The following is a 17093-nucleotide window of genomic DNA, read 5'->3' as shown; positions in this document are numbered from 1 at the left end:
TTTATATATCGGCATGACCATTCCTCCGAATCTATACAATGTTGGTTCTCATTTGCCTATTCCTTTTTATGTTTTTATGTCAGATTTGCCATTGTTTCTTATGTGCTTTGGATATATGGGCTTAGGTTTCCAGTTGTAGGTATTTATTGTGATATGAAGTACACACATGTAAAAATCTATCTTTGCAGTTGTTATTAACTGTACAAATGTTTAAATAAATGTCCATGGCAAACTAAAACATTTAGTGTTCTGTTTCAAATAGACACTGAAATCTCAATGTAGATAAAACAAAATCTGTCAGATGATTGCAAACGATAGTTGTTTTATGTGAATGTATTTATGTGAATGTTTGCGTATCAGTATTGAAACGATAACAGTTGTGAAATCAACCAAACGAACAACATTCAGATGGAGAGAATGCGTTACTCAACCTATATCCCCTCACACACAACACTGTTTCCCTCCCCCACCTGTCCCTCAGGTCGCTGATTGGCTCCTCTGTGACTGACGTCCTGACAATAGAAACTACTGACACTGACACACCCTATGGGGGAGGGGGGGGCATATGATACCTCAGCCTGTCCAAACTAGTTGGAGAGGCACAGGATCCTCGTAATGTGTAGTGCTAGTAGTCTGGAGCCTGACAGAACACTGCCTGGTCTCGCCTCACTTCAGGTCAAACGGAGCCGTGTCTTGTGTAGTTAAGGCGAACACACGCAGAGACGGACACCCACGACCAGCTCCTTCACACAGTGCCGATAGCATTAGTGCCATTGGGGTTTCTCTCTGGGGGACAATAACGATCATTCCACCAGCTGATCGTTGACCTTCACGTGTTGTGACTGACTGGTGTAAATACAGGTTGCTACCCTGCAGAGGTGGGCTGGCCTCCCTGCCACGCCCAGGCCAGAGCTCAGATAGCAGATCTCAGCAGAGAGCCTAAACCTGAGAAACAGGTTGAACATGATGCCAAACAGTTTCAGCAGGCCGGCAGACACAGTGTCCCCTGTCATCTGGTAATAGAAAGTCACTCGTTTGTTCATTTGGGTTTGGTGGCGGTGAAATACAACAAAATGATAAGTCACACACACACACACACTGTTAGTCATACTATGCCATTTCTATCCAGTTACAAAAGAAAAATAATTAACATACCATGTTAGCAATCACAAGATACAGTAGGCCTAGTAGTAGAAAAACAGCCAACATCATGCAAATCCTTTTTCTAGTACATCTTGTAATTGCATGCGCAATTCCCATACGGCTGATTCCAAGCATAGTATAGGCCTACTGTCTATACGGAATCATTAACAGTGAATCAGGGATTCAACAAGTGTGTCAAATTAAGACCCGACAATTGGAGATTTCCACCAGAGTATCAGATACTAGTGAGTTGACGCATCAGGAGGACGTGTGCTTCCAGTACCACACCCATGAGAACCCGCACCTCAGGGAAAATCACCAACACACCTGCCCCATGTAAACAAGAGGCAGGTTGTGTAATAAAACCATGACTTTGTAACATAGACCAATTCACAGCCAGTGTCTATTTAAAGGAGAAAGATGACGTGAAAATGTGGTTATTGGTCAGATGAGCAATACACAAAGCATTCGTTATTTATATTTATTAAATGTATGCATAAACCAGTCCCAGAGTACAGTGGTTAAGTGTTTAACACACACACACGCCATCAGACGTTACAGTGGTTTGTAGTGTTAAACAGACTATCAGAAGTTTAGATAATGCTGTTGAGTCAACATCCTCTTGTTCCCGTTTCTACTCAGAGAGCTACTGTACAGTATTGGAAGCAGTGTAGCTGTAAGGCTACAGTACAGTATATGAGCAAATAAAATCATCCATGACTTACATTTCTGTGAGTATATACTTATTTTTTTTACAAATTTGAACTGAATTAATCACTGACTGGTTGAATTATCAAAAGGCCAGAGCAAGCAATTTTTTTGAAAACAATTTTATTAAAAATAATCAGACAACTCAAAGAAACAATACACAATGTACAATCTAAGACACAAAAACCTCTTTGAGTTGAGAACTAGTAAAACCAATAATGTAAGTAAAACCAATCATGTAAGCACAGTACTTTTGGCATTATACAGATATGCATGAGTCAACAGCTTATAAATAAATCTACTAGTTGTTAACAGTAGATCATGTGGCAGATCATGTGGCATTTTTATAACATAAAAAGGAAAACGCCATCAAAACAGCATACAAAAACAAAATTTTCAAGGCACTATACAAGGATTTGTTTCTTCCAGCAAAGACTCCTCTTGATTAAGAAGACTCATCTACATGGCCTCCATCTCTCTGGGCTGAAAAACAAATGTCACTGACTTGTTAGTAACCATTTTCAAAATAGTTCCATTTTCTCATGGTTTTGAGTTGATGCAGCTGAACACCACACTTACCTCCGCCTTGCTATATTTCTGCTGCTCCCGTCTCCTGGCAAAGAACTGGAAAACAGAGAAAATAGAATTAGGACCGACGTCACCCATAAACAAAGCTACAGACAAAACAGTGGCTAAAACTCTTAGAGCAAAAGTGTGTGTGGCATTTCTCTAATGTGTGCGCATTTCATAAAGTGTGTATTCCCAACAGTGGCCCCAAGCCGCTCCACTCACCAGGACCAGCAGACCGGCCACCACCGCCAGGACCACCACCACGATGACGGCGATCACCCCCCCCGTCAACCTCTTCATGGTGAAGGTGGGCGCCTCCTCGTCCACATAAAACACCAGGATGTTCTCCATCTCCAGCTTCTGGCCGTCCACCACTGGCTCAAACTTGGTCTGATCCTTGAACAGAGGCAGCACCTTAACCTGGAAACAGGAAATTAAACAAAGCGTGAAAATGCTGTTCTAAAGTACGACCATTCATTGGGAAATGATTTGATTACAGGGACCCAAACAAGATGGCGGCCGTCCACTTACATCTTTCTCCATGTAGTAGGCCAAGCCTGACAGGTCTTTGGTGCGATCGCCCATTGGCTTCTCAACATCGACCACAATCAGACGCGCTTTGGGGTCATACTGCAAAATGGATGACAAATATTATACAAAACTGCTATACAAGTAATGCAGAATTCAACAGAATGTGATAGAAGTTAAATGGTATGTCAACATGGTTTGACTCACCTGTATATCCTTCACAAGGCCCTTGTCGAAGCTGTAACGTTCCTTGATAGCCGTTTCAATGGCGCTACAGAGACAGGAATTCATTCAGTATACGTCCTTTAACATACAAGCACTAACATACAAGCACCTACTAACCAGATGCACATTTTATTAGGAATACTGACAGAAACTATACATACTCCTTCAACTTGGTTTTGTCCACAGCACTCTTCATCTCCTTGTGTGTGAGCTCCAGACGCAGCATGCTAGGCAGAAAGGAGAAAGGGGCTTCAGATTATCACAGGTACACCCTTTACCAAACACCATTCTGATTCTGTGCATTGGTCTTGTGCCACGCCCTGCATTAATTAGGCTAGATCATATGAGAAAATCCATGACTCACTGGGTCTCCACTAGCTTGTCACACTTGAGGTTCTTGTCGCCCTTGTCGGTTCTGCGCACCCCGGCGCTGTTGACGCACCAGCACTCCTCGGTGCCGTTGCACTGCTTGGCCTTGAACTTGCCGTCGCTCTCACACTCTGGGTCGTAGATGCCATCGTTGTCAACGAAAGCCGTCTCAGAGGGCTTTCCTCCGGTACGGGTGGACAGGCCCTTCCTGGATCGGTACATCTCAGCCTTCATCAGGAAACACTTGGGAATCACTGGTGAGACAGGAAACACATTGTGTTTAACAGCTGGCCTGAAAAGGACAGTCCTAGTTGAATGATAAAACTGAATAAACTCAATCTCTCCTGTAGCCTATAGTTTTGGGCAGCCTAGGCTACTTACGTTTGTCGCACTTCAGGATTTGCTTATCGCCAGCACCCACCAGAATGGTACACTGACAAGGGTTGCCATCACAGACGGCCCACTTTAGACTGGGACAATTGCCTGTGAAAGCAACGAGATGATATGAGATGTTGCAGGCTACACTGGGTCCCTCCTTTGAATATAATATAATATAATTATAGCCTAAATCAAGGACACTTTCAGCGCACTCAGTCCAGAGCCATTCCCACGGAGGGAATGGAGGGCCTAAGCAGCCATTCAACTCTGGGCGTTGGTTAGGATACACAAAAGACCAAGGTCCACCGAGAGCAAATTCGCTGTTCCTCCTCCCAACCCCCACTCCCAATTTTCGAGTACTTTCGAGGACACTTCTTCGTCTTAATTTGGTCAGTTACTTAAGCTGGTAACAGTTAACTTACCACATGGCGTATATACAGACGCTTATACAAGGAGTAGGTCTCGTTACAATGTAATTTATATTCGTGCATTAGCAACTGAGCGATAGGCGGTGGCCTGGGAATAATTAGCCTCCTATACCTGCAAAAATGTGAAACTATAAATCTAAACGCGAGTCGAAAGATAAGACGAATAGTTTAACGAATTTCACAAATCTTCAACAGACCTCGATTGTATTTTCTGGTAGAAGCCTAACAAGGTGTGCCCCGCGGTAAACACGATAGCCTACATTATTTTCAAAAATGTAAAATAAAGGAAACTTACACTGAGCATAAGCTCCAACTGCGAAAGCCACGAGAATAGTTGCAATCCAAATCTTCATGATTGAAATTAAGGTTAACTCGAAGTTCCCTTTCGGCTTTGTGTGACCACACAAAGCACCAGTATGAGTAAAACACCTGAGCGACACAAGCCTGCTTTTCTTCCTACAGGTGCGGTCTCGTCCAACCAGTTTCGAGAGAAACTCAAATTAGATCCTGTTCACCGACGGGGTGCAATATATGTGAGCAATAGCCTACGGTAAAATAAAAAGAATTGTTAGGCCTAATTATTGTCCCAATGCGAAAGTTGCTGGTTTGGTGTTTTACCCACACTGATCGCAAATAATGATGTAGCCTACTTAATTTATACGATCGGGTAGTTGCAGCCTATACGTCAGACTAATTTGAATGGGTGACGGGGTGGGGGTAGCTATTATTTCAGACTCACCTTTTTTCCGCCCGTGACCATATTTGGCTCCGCGCTGGTACGTGTGTGTGTGTGTGTGTGTGTGTGTGTGTGTGTGTGTTTGCGTGTGTGTGTGTGTGTGTGTGTGCGTGTGTGTGTGTGTGTGCGTGTGCGCGTGTTCAGACGTTTTTACTATAAGCAACACACCACATACCCTACTGTTGGTAAAACTGCAGATACTATAACCGAAACGATGAGTTTACCTGAAACAATGATACCTCAATGATGACAAAAGTTGTGTGAGTCACTGTCACCTAAATTATTACCTGTATCTCTCAGGGGTATCACATCAAAAGCAGAGTGGAAAATCCTAAATTGTCCATCATTTAAAAATATACTGTGCCTTTAGCTACGAAGGTGACACTCATTAATCAGATTGTAAATTTAGATTAGATTGAGACCTGACAGGTCTAACCTGGAGAAGGAGATCTTTGAATCTTAAGTATGAGACTTTGAGATCAACTGACAGATCAACTATGCGTTTGCCTTTATCAAAGGGGTCACTGGTCACTCTCACCAAGGTCATACATTTAGTGAAACACTGACTAGTGTGTCACACACACTACGACCCTATAATCTGTGTCTGTGCACACTGATAAACCTTTACTTATATGTATAGGTAGGCGAGTTAAGTATTTTTTTTACTATGACTTCCTGTGTGTTGTGTAGATTGCATTTATTACATTGCTGTTGCATGACCCTTACCAACCTGTACAAGTCCCTAATCAATTCAGTAAATAGGATGTATCCTGTTGTATCTGCCTCTCTCAATGTGACTACTAAAGTAGGATACTGTGCTGTCTGAAATTGCCAAATTGTCTCTCTTCATTCACCCACTCTACAGCCGTCTGAAACACGGCACTGTTCAAAAAAGGAATACAAATTAAGTTTAACATCGGCTACTATATAACAAACACAAAACAGCACATCAAGAATAAATCAGACCCAGAAAGCCAGTGTTGATCCAGGTCATTGGATGTCCAGTTTCATCTGCAGTGGAGAGAAATGGCAGGTCAGCTCAAATATCCATATAAATTCAGCAGCAAACCAGCGATAACCCCCTTGAAAGAAATGTGACAGATTTTAATCATCCCAATGAGTCAATAAACAGCCCTTATCACTTATGAAGTATAGTATATCGTTAGGCTATCTCAAACATTTCTGTTCAGTAGACAGTATAATCTTTATGGTATGTCATAAACCATAGATAGTCTGGATATGCAACACTTACTTTCACCTGTGGATGGAGCTGACAGTCCAGACAGGTGATTTCCCAGTCAGCTGCCTTAGCAGCACAGTAGTCCTACTTGCCAAAAATGTATTACCTATAGTGCACTTAGCAAGTCACCACTCTGCCGATTAACAGGTTTTACACATCAACTGCTGTAGGCCTACTTGCAATGAACGCAGAGTCCGATGGAATCCTGATTCAATAGATGGAGTTCAGGGGTCTAAAAATCAGATTAATCTTTGATTAGAGCTAGCCTTGCTAAGGAGTTATAGAGAAACTTTGACTATCCGGCTAATGGGCACAATATTCATCTGACAGCCCATGCACAATTTGACTGATAATGTACAGCAGAGCTGTAACACTGATCAAGTCAGATGCCTAGCTTGATGACCATTTTTGGTGATACACCATTCTAGTTTCTTTACATAGTGTGTATCAACAACATTGATATCATTACTGCATACTGATATGATACATATTCATACAATGCGTAATCAAACTGAAAGATTCTCCAAGAGTTAATTTAAAAACGTGAATCCTAGGATAGAACTACGTGACCCACATAGACACAGATGAGTGGTCTTCCTTATCACTTTCCTTCAGTGAGGAGGACAAGTGGACTTGTGGACTACAGGAAGAGAGGAGAGAGGCTGAACCCTATCATCATCACCAGAGATGGGTCCACCAGGATCCACCAGTCAGCAACTACAAGTTTAGGTCGTCATACGGTAATCCTAGTAAAATAGGTTTATTTGAAGTGGAACAAATGTTAATTTTCCTTCGTATATCCCTTATTCTGCATGTAGATCAGTCACACTAATGCTGCATCAGGATTCAAATTAAGCCACAAATAATGCAATACAGATGAAAAAAGTTTTAATTTCCTGAGCAATATCCTCCTTCTTTAATGGTTTGGTCCATGCCATGGTTCATGCTGGCAAGTCCACCCTCTTTTGACATTAACGCCACTATACCGGCGGGCTGTCAAATACTAGCACTAATAACCTAAAGTTAAATCATAAACATCATGCCCAAACATAAATCCGGGCACCAGAAGTGGAGAGAGAGACCTGGAGAAAAGGCAGCAGAGCGGGAGCCCAGCATATAAGCAATTTTTTTTTTTACACAAGAAAGGTGAGAGTAGCTATGTTGCTAGCTGAGAGGGTCGGTCAGTTTCCCGCGGTCTCACATTAACCATGACAACAAGAGCTGTTAGCCTAGTGTGTGAAGAAAGTGCTAAGCTAGGTAGCTAACGTTTTATAATTCATATAAAGGTCAAAATACCTATATATATATATATATATATATATATATATATATATATATATATATATATATATATATATATATATATATATATCCCTTTATCCTGCAGGTCTATAAACTGTAATTCAAACAAAGCTTAAATTAAGGGACTCTAACCCTCTACTTGACTTCAAGAGCCTGGTTACTCAGTAAGTCAAATACCGTTAAGCAGTGTTCAAATATGATACAGGACTCAAACCCTATCAAGAGCCACCCGTCTCCGGGGACACCTATCCCCAAGGGTGGGCCTGGCTACCCACGAAAAAAACAGTGCTTAGTTCAGGGACTCTAACCCCAGTAAAAAAAAATGACTCAAGAGCCTGGTTACTCAGATAGTCAAATACTGCTAAGCAGGGTTCAAAAGGGCCTGGTTACCCCAAAATATCCTAAGATAAACAAGACAAATTCTCCTCCGAGGGTGTGTACTTGGTTCCTACTCTACCTTTGGGTTCGGCGCGATACTGGCAGCGAGTCCTCTGCAGAGTGGAGTCCCTTCCAGTCACACAGCCCCCAGGCGTGGCTTCTGGCGACTTGTAGAACAGTCGGGTTGATCAGGCCAACGGAGTCCAAGCACTGCAGAAGTCTCCCTGTCGAGTCGCATCCCTTCTGTGGTCGCCAAATTGTTTAGGAAAACGTAAGTTTGTAGGATACCAAGAATAAACCACACCGTCCTCAGGATAGAACTTGAAGATTTAATTCGATCGTATACAATGGGGTGAATCCATACAGAGAAACAAGCAGACAAGTCGCTCAGTAGAGAATGCACAAATGAATCAGTTCGCATGCTCCCTTAAATACTTGACCATGACACACAAGAACTTGATACAAAGATGATTTTATGATATACTGACAGTCCTGTGACAGTCCTTAAACAAAGGCATTGTTGTGACTCCTGGTCAGCAGTAGAAAGGAGTGAAATCACAAGACCCCCCCTCTCTGACTTCAACATCTGTGTTTGTCCCTCTCGGTAACACCTCACATTATCTAGGACAGGCCTGGAGTTTACTTACACACTATTACAGACTATATTTATATAATAATTATTAAATGATATTACAAAACCCACATTGAACCTATGTTACTACCCCACTATGACTTTTTAAATGACATTGGTGAAATAAATACTTGTATTTTCTACTCCTGCCTGCGTGTTTGCTTGTGAACTTGGGGGATCACGAGGAGCTGGGGGTAGGACAGACGTTGGCTCCTAGTTTTACTCCGGTCGCGTCACTCTCTCGACCCCCTCTGGTGATACTCTCCGAGTACCTTCTAGTTTATATTATAGACCGTCTCTCTGTCTGTGCACCCGAGTCTTTATAATTTTCCATCTCCAGTATCCTCCATCTTCTGACCCTCTTACAAGCCCACTTATCAATGCATTCTGTTTTCAAAGGTCCCCATAAATGAAAGTTTCTAATTAAATGCTTTATTAAAAAGTACAAATATTTTGTTGGGGATTGACCCAGAACGTCCTATTCTTCCATCTCTGTTCCTGGTTCACAATCAGTATTATGCTGCTTAAATAGATGGAGAGCATGTGTGGTGATTCATTGGAGATCGGGGTCTGCGGTACTGTAGAGCCAGAGAGAGAGAGAGCTAGAGACAGTGTGTGAGAGAGAGACAGACCTTCAGAGTGAGAGCAAGAGAGAACGATTGTACGAGCAAATGACTATAAAGGGACTATAAAAACAAGAAAAGTTGTACAGGAGCTAATCATGAATGTGAATTGCCTTACGCGTGGAGAGGAGAACGGAACGGAGCAGCTTGGGCAGAACATGGACTTGGGCAGCTGCTTTGCCCTCATGCTGCCCAACGATACTGTGGTGAAGGTACTGATCTGCGTATTTGTGATGCTTACTTTCCTGGCGCTGGCTGTGAATGGTTTCATTCTCTTTGGTGTGGGCAGCTCCGCGGACCTCTCCTGGAAGCCCAGGTGTACCCTGCTGAAGAACCTGATGCTCTGCGACCTGCTGCAGACGGTCAACTCTGGCCCGGTCATCATCCGGGCCCTGGCCCTGCGCCGTACCGTGAGCTTCAACGTGTGGTGTCTGGTGCAGAGCTTTGTGAGCCACACCTGCATGATGTGCAGCCTGATTACCGTCACCTTCATGGCAGTGGAGCGTTACCTGTATGTGTGCCACGTCACCCGTTACCTGGCCATCCTCACCGACCTGCGGCTGCGTCTCGGCATCAGCTTCACCTGGGTGCTGTCAGCGTTCATGGCCAGCACCACCATCAGTCTGCTGCACCTGGGGCAGGGCGTCCCGGATCACACCATGCTCATCCTGCTGTGTGAGCCCGACACCGTAGAGCAGCACATGGGCTTTCCGTGGCCGGCCGTCGTCTTCAGGAAGGTGACGGGCAGCGTGGCGCTGCTGCTCTTCCTCTTCATCTTCTCCTTCTCCTACCTGCACATGTACTGGGACGCACGCAACACCGTGGTCCCCTTCAACCACGTCAACACGAGGGCACGCAACACGATGCTCTTCTACTGTGGCATGCTGCTCCTGCAGCTGCTGCCCATCTTCATCAAGGAGGCGTCGAACGCCATGTGGAACGACGGCACGACGGCATTCCTGCAGACCGCCGGCATTTCAGGGCTCTCGCCGTGGGCCGGCGTGCTCCACGTTTCCCTGCTGGTGTTGGCGATGGTGCCGCCCTGCGTCAACCCCCTGGTGTACGGGCTGAAGAACTGGGAGGTGAGGGTAGCTCTCCGGAGGGTACTGTGGTGGACAATGGCTGACAGACCCCAGTCCCTGGACATCAACTGGGTGAGAACAAGGCAGAGGGAGAGAGGCACAGCTGCTTGGGAGAGTGAGAGCGGAGAGAGCGAGGAGGAGACAGAGATGTAAGACAGAAGGGTTGGGTGATACGGGGGGTGAAGGAAAGAGGTGTGTATTGGGGCTGGCTGGTCAGAGAGAGAGAGTACTAGAAATTGGAATTTCGGGGCTGATAGTCGGCAGAGTTACACAAAATCTTTCGGTGGAGGGGTGTAGCGTTGGCTGAGGAAGAACGATGAAGTTTCAAGGTGTTTGGGTCTTCAGGCTGACTGCTACAGTACCATGGCAACACAGGCTACCTGAGAGAAGATGCGTGATATGTTGACAATCGGACACTTTAATTTTAGCTGAGCAGATGGATCAAATTGTGAAGAAGTCGCACACTTTCTCCCAAAAAATAAGGTGGTGGCAGGTGGCAGGTGCTGGAGCAAAAAAACAGCATGAAAGACATTGAGTCCGCACACTTTAGCTCCCTTTAACTCATTTAATTCAGCATCCCAATTGTGTTTGAACTCTCTCTCATTTTTTGGTTAGAGGATTAACCAGTAAATGTTACTGTAGGCCTATATTCCAGTCAGAAACTTAAAACATAAGCTGAGGGTAAAAGCCTACGAAGCAAGTTAGACATTTCCGGAATAACTTTTTGATTCAACTAAACAATCGCAATCATGTGGTATCACAACGGTGGTTATCAACTCTTTTTAACTGCTACACTTTATTGAGGAGTTTTGAATTTTTGACCAGGTGCACTGACATTAGTCTGACGACTTTGCTGCCATAGAAAAGGGGTGTTTTAACACGATTTATACAACGGGTAGTTACGGTCCTTGATTCTGATTGGCTGAAAGCCGTTGTAAAATACTCTAACCACACACTCGTTGTAAAATACTCTAACCACACACCTGTGACTGCATAACAAATATTTTTTGTATTATTGCGCCACCTAGCTTTCCATCCTTGTGTAGCTAATGTGGCAGCATTATTAGCATCTAGAGAGAAGCAGCAGCCTCACAAACTCATCTGATAGTGCTACTTATATTGTGACAGGCAGTCGAAATAATGTAGTGCTCTCAAACAAGCTTAACATTTATTTGGAAACATTAGTATAAGGTTTGTTGTCGTTTTGACAACTGATCCATTTATATATTGTAAAGTCATACATCATACAGAGTATTTACTAGGTAGTCCTTCATTACCTCATCATTAATCATTAGTTACGGTAATCATTATTCAGGATTAGTAATTACTCATCAACTGATCATTCATTCCTCAGTAAGTACTATAGTAGTCCCCAGTCTGTTCTCTACTAACCCATCACTATCTACTATACAGTCATGGATTCATAGTTAATCAGTAACTACTCATTAAGTAATCATTGGTTCCTCAATAGCTACTATAGTGGTCCCCAGTCTGTTCTCTAGTTCCTCAGTAACTACTATACTGTAGTAGTCCCCATGAGTAACTACTCATTAACTAATCTCAGAGTTAATCAGTAACTACTCATTTTTGTGTATCTTATTGTAAAGTGTTACCATACTAATATTAGTATAACTATAATTACAGGACCCGAAGGAGGGGGGTCTTTATTCGGCCACACAGTGACATTGCACACGCAGTGAGAGGCGACATGGCACACAACACACACATGCAATTTTTTGGGTGTCACCGGTGGAAATTGTTCAGTGCATTTATCTCATCCCAGCTGTCCTCCTCCAGGGGCAGCCAGGAGCAGTGGGCAGCCATCGTTCGTGGCGCCCGGGGACCAAGTACAAGTGCTCAGTCCAGGTCTTGGTCAGGGATCGGACTGTAGAGTATCTGTTCCTCTGCATGTTTTTCGTATTGGTTTCTTTGAGAGGAAACCCTTGCAACACGGGGAGAACATGCGAACTCCGCACAGAAAGGCCTGGAGACCATCTTTCTGTGAGGCGACAGTACTAGGTATTGCACCACCGTGCTGTACATGAGCGATTTTGGGGTTCAGTGTCTTGCTCAAGGACACTTCGGCACACTCCAGAAGCTAGGATCAAACCAGGGACCAGTTTTTCTATTTTATATTAATATTTTAATGCAAAATTCATCATAATTTTTTCAATTGCTCCCAGGTCCTGTGATCCAGTGACTCCAAATCACTAACAGATATTGGACTACATGGGACAGATAGGACACAGATCAGTTTATTGGAGTGTAGTGCATATTCTAACTTATATTAATAATTTAATGCAAAATTCATATTTTTTTCAATAGCTCCCAGGTCCCGTGACCCAGTCACTCCAAAACATCATAGAATATTATACTACATTGGAAAAATAGGACACTGTTCAGTTTATTGTATTTTATTACCTATTATATTTTATATTAATATTTTAATGTAAATTAAATCTCTTTTTTCAATAGCTCCCAGGTCACGTGACCCAGTCAAACCAAAACATCACAGAATATTATACATTTTACAAATAGGGCATAGTTCAGTTTATTGGATTTTAGTTCCCATTTCTAATTAGGTGGGCTAGCTTGCAGAAGCTAGCCCAATTTGTGATATTCCCACTATTTCTTTCTTTCTTTCTTTCTTTCTTTCTTTCTTTCTTTCTTTCTTTCTTTCTTTCTTTCTTTCTTTCTTTCTTTCTTTCTTTCTTTCTTTCTTTCTTTCTTTCTTTCTTTCTTATTATTCTCCCCACTTTTTTGAACCTTAACTAGTTATTCATACTTTGTGCTAGAAACTTCATTCAAACTTTAAAATGTTCATGAAGTTCACCTCTTGAACGGGTCCATTCAGATTTTTGATATTTTTTATAGTTTTTTAGAAATTTAACTTTTAAAACTATTTTTTGTCCCATTGAAACTGCTTGAAACTGCTTTTGGAATGTTCAGAAACTTTGTTTTTAGAGTGGTGGCAGCAGTTGCTTTGAAAATATTCACACATTTTGTAAACTGCTGACACTCCTACAGTTTTGAAAGCTCACACACATATTATACATCAAAATGTTCACACAACTGTGCTGATTCGTACAATGTAAGTATCTAAGCAGTGTGACATACTTTTCGCTGTATGATGATTTGTTCTGCAACTGCGCTCCTCATTGAAACGTATGGCAACGCACTCTAGCTTTTGAGCTGCTAATTTTGCATTTTTACTCTTTTTCTAACTTGTTGCTATGCCTACAGTTTTAACAGCTTATACACATATTATATATTGAAACGTTCACATAACTGTGCTGATTCGTACAATGTAAGTATCTAAGCCGTGTGACTTATAGTTTTCGCTGTATGACGATTTGTTCGGCAACTGCGCTCTCCATTGAAACGTATGGGCCCACACTCTACCTTTTGAGCTGCTAATTTTGCATTTTTACCCTTTTTCTAACTCGTCGCCATGCCTACAGTTTTTAAGCTACACGGACATATCATAGCCTAAAATGTTCAGCATTTTCTCAGGATTCCTACAGTGTCAATATCTAGGCTGTGACCTTTTTACATTTTGAGAGAGAGCTGTCTGAAGCCAACATGTCTTTCCATTGAAGTGAATGAGAGGATGCTCACAGTGTCAGTTGGGATTTGAATTTGGGGACACGTGCAGGCTCTCTGTACAGGCACCCTTTTATGACTACTCTGGTAGCATTCATATTCCTTCCTTCCTTCCATCCATCTTTCCTTCCTTCTTTCCTTCCTTCCTTCCTTCCTTTCTTCCTTTCCTTTCCTTTCCTTTCCTTTCCTTTCCTTTCCTTTCCTTTCCTTTCCTTTCCTTTCCTTTCCTTCCTTCCTTCCATCCTTCTTTCCTTCCTTCCTTCCGTCCTTCCTTCCTTTCTTTTTTTCCTTCCTTCCTTCCTTCCTTCCTTCCATCCATCCTTCCTTCCTTCCTTCCTTCCTTTCCTTCCTTCCTTCCTTCCTTCCTTCCTTCCTTCCTTCTTTCTTTCTTTATTTCCTTCCTTCCTTCCATCCTTCCTTCCTTCCCTCCGTCCTTCCTTCCTTCTTTCTTTCTTTCTTTCTTTCCTTCCTTCCTTACATCCTTCCTTCCGTCCTTTTTTCCTTCCATCCTTCCTTCTTTCCTTCCTTCCATCCTTCCTTCCATCCTTCCAGCCTTCCTTCTTTCCAGCCTTCCTTTCTTCCTTCCTTCCTTCCATCCTTCCTTCCTTCCTTCCGTCCTTCCTTCCTTCCTTCCTTCCTTCCTTCCTTCCTTCCTTCCATCCTTCCTTCCTTCCATCCATCCATCCATCCATCCATCCTTCCATCTTTCCTTCCTTCCATCCTTCCTTCCTTCCTTCCTTCCTTCCTTCCTTCCTTCCTTCCTTCCATCCTTCCTTCCTTCCATCCTTCCGTCCTTCCTTCCGTCCTTCCTTCTGTTCTTCCTTCCATCCTTCTGTTCTTCCTTCCATCCATCCTTCCTTCTTTCCTTCCTTCCTTCCTTCCGTCCTTCCATCCTTCCTTCCTTCTTTCCTTCCTTCCATCCTTCCTTCCTTCCTTCCTTCCTTCCTTCCTTCCTTCCTTCCTTCCTTCCTTCCTTCCATCCTTCCTTCCTTCCTTCCTTCCATCCTTCCATCCTTCCTTCCTTCCTTCCATCCTTCCTTCCTTCTGTCCTTCCTTACTTCTTTCTTTCTTTCTTTCTTTCATCCATCCATCCATCCTTCCTTCCTTCCTTCCTTTCTTTCTTTCTTTCTTTCTTTCTTTCTTCAGCTATTGAACTCAATAAAACTATGAGTTATGATGAGTGGTCTAATCTATTTTTGAGTGTAGTACTAGCAGTACTTATAACAAACACCTACTGCTTCTCACTGCTACTGCTTCTAACCTCAAGTTCCATACAACACCTCCACAGCTACTGCTCCGCCCCGGGTGGGATATAGACACATGGTCTCCAATGAGGGGTGCATGGGGATGGCCTGGCAATCACTGACCTGCCCCCCACAACCTCTGACCTGAGGGGGCGGAGTCTCGCCACCATCCACGCCACGGCCCCACAACTCAGCCCCCGAGTGGCTACAATATATTACATTACATTACATTAGTCATTTAGCAGACACTTTTATCCAAAGCAATTTACAATAATTGCATTTAATGTACAAAGTTATTACTAACAGCATAGTTATTACTAAGAGCGTAATCTAGTGCTAAAGCCAAAGTGCAAGAGCAGCAAAATACAAATACAGTAGCCCTACAATAGGTGCTTAACAAACAAGCCTACTACCACACCACTGTGCAAAACATTGATGGCTGAACGACTACATAGCAGGATTACGGGGTAGGCTACGTGCGATAACTTCAGGTTTAACCCTGGGCTGCAGTGTCACAATGGCCAGTTCACTTTTTACAGTGCTGTATCACCATGGTAGCTCAAATTATTCTGCCGAGCTAACCTGCTCCCGAGATTACGGATCAAAAATTATGAAGCATTTCCTGCTGACCAATCGATTCACTTACATCTAATGAACTGTTTCCTATTTGTCCATTGTAGAATAATATTCAGTGTTGTTTTGGAGTGGCCGGGTCACGTAACCTTGAAGCTATTGAAAAATAAGATGAATTTTACATTAAAATATTAATATAAACTAGAAAGTACATTTCCTGGAGAAAATGTGAGGTGGGCTAGCTGCTGCAGCTGTATGTAACAGCTACTGCTAGAACTACTATGGACCAGGCAATCTCCATGCACCCACCGGCAAAGACCGTGCGTCTCTAGCCCACTCAGGGGCTGAGTTGTGGGGTCTGTGGCGTGGACAGTGGCATGGTGGTGAGACTCCACCCCCTCAGGTCAGAGCTGGTCAAGGACAGTGTACCCCTCTCTGGACAGTGTACCCCTCACCTACCCGCCAACACCGGTGAAGACCATGTGTCTCTAGCCCAATCAGGGGCTGAGTTGTGGGGGCTTGGCATAGATAGTGGCATGGTGGTGAGACTCCGCCCCCTCAGGTCAGAGCTGGTCGAGGACAGTGTACCCCTCTCCGGGCACATTTCAGCAACAAGGCAATTCAAAGTGCTTTACATGAGAGTAGTGTGGTAGTAGGCTTGTAGGTAGGCAATGTTTCTTAAGCACCTATTGTAGGGCTACTGTATTTGTATTTTGTTGCTCTTCACTTTGGCTTTAGCACTAGATTACGCTCTTAGTAATAACTACGCTGTTAGTAATAACTTAGTACATTAAATGCAATTATTGTACATTGCTTTGGATAAAAGTGTCTGCTTTTATAAAATGACTGTAATGTAATGTAATGCAATGTAATGTAATGTGATATATTGTAGCCTACTTCCGGTGTAAGGCAAGGCAAGGCAAGTTTATTTGTATAGCACATTTCAGCAACAGTTGAAGAAAGTTCTGGCACATCCAATCGTTGATTTGATCAATGTACTTACTCAGCGCTTGTATGGGATTATAGTCCCCTGGTGACATGGTGATATAAATGTGTGTCGTCTGCGTAACTATGGTAACATATTTTGTTGTTTTCCATAATTTGAGCTAGTGGGAGCATGTAAATGTTGAACAGAAGAGGCCCAAGAATGGAGCCTTGGGGAACTCCACAGGTCATGTTTGTCCTCCCAGATTTGTAATTGCCTGTAGACACAAAGTAGTCTCTGTCTTTCAAGTTGGATTCAACCTAGCACTGTGCCAGAAATTCCTAGCCAGTTTTCCAGTCGGCCTAGTAATATGTTGTGGTCAATCGTGTCGAATGCAGCGCTGAGAT

At 43.2% G+C, this 17093-nt stretch overlaps 2 protein-coding genes across 2 annotated transcripts in view; one reads left to right on the top strand and one right to left on the bottom strand.

Moving 5' to 3' along the window:
• The window catches only part of plekhh2 (pleckstrin homology domain containing, family H (with MyTH4 domain) member 2), a gene marked incomplete at its 5' end in the record, with an annotated part of 22520 nt that extends 22367 nt beyond the window's left edge, over positions 1-153 (top strand). Inside the window, one exon of the mRNA XM_084458857.1 lies at positions 1-153. This exon is cut by the window's left edge and continues 1625 nt beyond it.
• Positions 154-2233: 2080 nt separating this feature from the next.
• Positions 2234-4811, bottom strand: epcam (epithelial cell adhesion molecule). Its single transcript, XM_084458798.1, has 9 exons — positions 4645-4811; positions 3925-4026; positions 3539-3797; positions 3336-3401; positions 3157-3220; positions 2953-3051; positions 2644-2841; positions 2431-2475; positions 2234-2334 (listed from the first exon to the last, which is right to left on the bottom strand). The coding sequence occupies exons 1-9, from the start codon at positions 4700-4702 to the stop codon at positions 2311-2313; spliced, it is 915 nt and encodes a 304-aa protein (XP_084314924.1). The 5' UTR covers positions 4703-4811; the 3' UTR covers positions 2234-2310.
• Positions 4812-17093: the final 12282 nt, after the last annotated feature.

Source organism: Borostomias antarcticus, assembly GCF_949987555.1.
Source record: "Borostomias antarcticus genome assembly, chromosome: 25".
NCBI classification, from domain to species: Eukaryota; Metazoa; Chordata; class Actinopteri; order Stomiiformes; family Stomiidae; genus Borostomias; species Borostomias antarcticus.
The sequence above is the reverse complement of the archived record's forward strand: the minus strand, read 5'-3'. Positions and strand labels throughout refer to the sequence as shown.